The sequence below is a fragment of the Durio zibethinus genome, chromosome 3, assembly GCF_047325235.1.
Source record: "Durio zibethinus cultivar Kanyao isolate XHJ-2024 chromosome 3, ASM4732523v1, whole genome shotgun sequence".
NCBI lineage: Eukaryota > Viridiplantae > Streptophyta > Magnoliopsida > Malvales > Malvaceae > Durio > Durio zibethinus.
The window spans coordinates 32,242,711-32,246,432 of record NC_143164.1 but is presented as its reverse complement, the minus strand read 5'-3'; the positions used below and the strand labels follow the sequence as shown (position 1 = coordinate 32,246,432).

Below are 3,722 nucleotides of genomic sequence, written 5' to 3'. Positions count from 1 at the left end.
TTATTGTTGTGTTAATACTTCATAATAAAAAAAAAATTCTCCTAACAATTAATGTAAATATTCATATACTTATAATACTACAATTTAATACTTATTTTATTTGTTCATTCATTCATCTTTTAATTTTTTTCCATTATCATTTTTAAAATTTTAATTTACAAATTAAATTATTTAAATACTAATATAGACATTTTGCAGCAAATCATTCACAACCTTCTAGTTTCAATAAAATCAGGTTAACAACAAACCAGACATATATAATCAGAGTGTAAAATTTTCACAGATAGGTTTGCAATTATGCTACATATCCAATTAGCTTTAAACAAAGAAATTACTATAAATAATATTGTGAAAATTTCAGTCAATAAAAATATATGCGAGGAAAATACAAACATGGTAATGGATTTTTTGTTTTTCAATCAATTTCCATTAATTATTCATCCAACCAGCTAAACATTTTCAGTGATTTTATTTGTCATGTTCAATCAACGTGGGAAGATGTTACAGCATGGATGACCAGCGGGTGAAATAGCCCTATCGCATTTTCCATTCTTCCTCTTTTTCAAATTAAGAATTCAAAGAATCTGTATCAATTAACATTTGATATGGATTAATACCTAGTTGTACACCTGAATAGCTTAGGTATTTTCACGCTTATTACATCATAGAAACAATGACCAAAACAAAAATGAAAGACTAACTTCATCTGTTAGTTGGTTGCTCATAGTAAGCTGTCATTGTAAGGCACTCCCGTATCTGGTAACCAGTTGTCTCCCAACAAGAAGCTAGACACTGTAAAATTAGCAGCATCGGTGGCATTAATAACACGGTAACCAGACCAAGTGACCCTACTGGAAGTGTTTGATCCAGGTCCACTATTGTCGTACTCAGCATAGTATAACGTACTCAGGGCAAAATTTCCATCCCATGCTATCCAACCAGCAGGATCTATCAAACTGCCCATGAAAGTCTGCATGTATACAGTCCTCGAATACTGCTTCCATGGTCTTCCTAGATACGTTTGGAAGGTGGTATTGCTTGAGGCCAGATCACCGGCAGCCGTTATACTGCAGTCAAGAATTGATGTGCCTGTGTTCTGGTTAGGATCTGTCCGGCCTTGTGCAGTGATGGCATTGAATTGTCCACTCATTGGTAGTCGAGGATATATGCTGCAGTTCTGAAAAACAACGGCGGCATTTCCAAATATAAAATCAACAGTGCCATAGATATCACATTCTCTATAGAACTGCCTTAGGGAATGAGCATACAAAGTATCTTGGTATCCTTCGATGCTGCAGCTATAGAATGCTGACAAATCAGCTCCATTTCGAACTGCGACGGCTTGGTGCTTGATTGCTCCTGCTGTGTTCTGGAAAGTTATGTTTACCGCAACAAAATTTGGAGCCACGACAGCTGTAATATTTAACTAAATTTGTCACATTAAGCTCATACAATAAAAAATTGTGCAGTTTTACATGTAGTTACTTAAAAATGGTTTTGAATAAATAAAACTTACCAAAAGTTGCAGAGTTAAATGTTGTCCACCCATCAACAACGCTACGGTTTCCAGTGATAATTGTCTGATTGATACCATCACCGACCATCATCAAGTAGTTTTTGTTCTTAGCAATGGAAATGTACTCTTGATAGACACCAGCAGTGATGTAAATCAAGAAGTAACCATTTACACCATTGGTATAGTTTGGAGCTGCATGTATAGCATCGTTGATGGTAGTAAAATTCCCGCTACCGTCCTGACTCACCGTCACAATGTCACTCACCAAGACCTGATCAGGATCACTCGTCTGAAGAAGCTTTCTTCTGCTTACGTTCTCATAAATTGAGCGTGTGCCGCTAGACATTTTCAGAAGCAAACGCCCATGTTTGAAACCTAGCTGCTTGCTACTAGGTTGCCATGCGGCGATTTTCTTCTTCTTAGGAACCCAGCCCTTCGTAAAAAGAGCCAAAGAAACACTGTAGAGTTTTGTGTCATTTAACAAAGGAACCGAGAGGCCGTTCCTTATGCTCCAAGCTGAGGCAGTGGATTGTATGCCGTCCAAACAGGTCTGCTGATTAGTTAAAATAGCACTAAGGAAGGTATGTATATCATCAGCTTCCACAAGGGACAGAATATTAATAGTGGCATCGATAGTTTTAAAGGAGCTTAACAGGAAATCCATGTTCAGGCCAGCTAGAAAGCTGCAATCCTCTAAAGCACGAATTGCGGATGTCGATAACGAGGATCGGTATTGATTTAGATACTGGTCAATTAAGTTGAGGAATTTTCGGGACTGTGACAGAGATTTCCGAACAGAGAATCGACCATAGTCGTAGACATTGGTGGTCTGGTTATTAGGGAGCACAGATCTGCAATAGGAAGGATCAGGGGTGGACTTGCAAATGGTTCCTGGTGAGACAGGAGCAGATGGGGGAGCATCTGCAAGAGATGGAGAGATGAAGAAAGGAAGAAGAAGGAATAGAGATATTGTCAGGAGAGAGCAGAGCTTGGAAGCCATAGCTTTTTCTTTAACAAAGGAGATCTGAGTTGATTTGGAAGATTTCTGTTCGTGAATTGGGTGTATTTAAAGCAGAAGAGAGCAGGTTGATTCTACTTCTAGAATGACATACACCTGTGGAAGCTAAAATTAAGATGAAATTTTTTAGATGTAAGTTTTTGTGAAGTTTTTCAATATAAATAATTTAATTAAAATTTTAATAAAAACTTAAATTAATAGATTGATAGGGTTTAATAAAAAAATTAATAATATGTAAAAAAATTATTGAAAATGATATTTATAATTTACTAATACTCATTTAATAAATAAAATTTATAAAAATTTTGACTAAAAATATTATCTAATAAATATATCAAAATTTGTTTTTTTTTTAATTTACATACTGAATTTATATAATAAAATATTTTAATTTATTGATTTTGAATTTGAATTTTTTATTATTTTTAATAAAAACTTCACAAATTTCTTTATCCAAAATCTTCTTCATAGGTAGTAATATCCATCTGCTCTGTTTGGGAGTTTTAGAGGGTGAACCATAAATTCGTTTATAAAATAAAGTCAACTGCAAAGACTTGATTAAAATCGCGTCGTTCTTCCCGAGCTTGATGTCCTAAATTCTAAATTTCTAATCCAGGGTCACGGAAGCCAAGCTAGCTGTTACGAAAATTTTGGACGTATATACCAACCACCGAAACATATAGAGTAGTTCATTCCTGGGGCCGGAAATGTCCTAGCCACTTGCATATTCCATATTCCTGGGCCCGGAAAAGATGCTACTCCTACGCATGTTTTGGATTTAGATATGGTGTTGGTCTGATAAATGAATTGACAGAATCGAACAAGATGCAAAATGAAGCCAATTCGTATGTATATATCATCAGACAATTACACAAACCAAGAACCAAAACATCTATTGACTTGTGATCTCACTTTGATTTAACGTAGTCAAGTTTGTAATTACTATAATATAATGTGCCGCCACTGCAGAAGCAAATAAATTTTGATTGGAATACGCGTTGCAGAGGCAATAAATTTTGCCCATTTGAAAAATGGAACTGTTATGGGAAAGTGGATGCCAAGTTGCCATTTCCCAACCCTCTTCCATAGCCAATCAAGCCATCGAAGTCATTAAATTTAAGAATTTTATTGTGGCTTTTGCGTGGTTCAAAGAAAGAAAATTTAGATCGCAGCTGGCACGCAAATACT

General features: G+C 35.5%; 1 protein-coding gene across 1 annotated transcript; it reads right to left on the bottom strand.

Moving 5' to 3' along the window:
* Positions 1-513: 513 nt before the first annotated feature.
* On the bottom strand, positions 514-2,516 carry LOC111283737 (putative pectinesterase/pectinesterase inhibitor 7). Its single transcript, XM_022872341.2, has 2 exons — positions 1,517-2,516; positions 514-1,413 (listed from the first exon to the last, which is right to left on the bottom strand). The coding sequence occupies exons 1-2, from the start codon at positions 2,514-2,516 to the stop codon at positions 722-724; spliced, it is 1,692 nt and encodes a 563-aa protein (XP_022728076.2). The 3' UTR covers positions 514-721.
* Between the last annotated feature and the right edge of the window lie 1,206 nt (positions 2,517-3,722).

Excerpts from the sequence above, each read along its gene's own strand:
- LOC111283737 (XM_022872341.2), bottom strand. The coding sequence starts at position 2,516 with ATGGCTTCCAAGCTCTGCTCTCTCCTGACAATATCTCTATTCCTTCTT. Across the intron at positions 1,414-1,516 it reads ATTTAACTCTGCAACTTTTG|CTGTCGTGGCTCCAAATTTT; the intron begins GTAAGTTTTATT and ends TAAATATTACAG.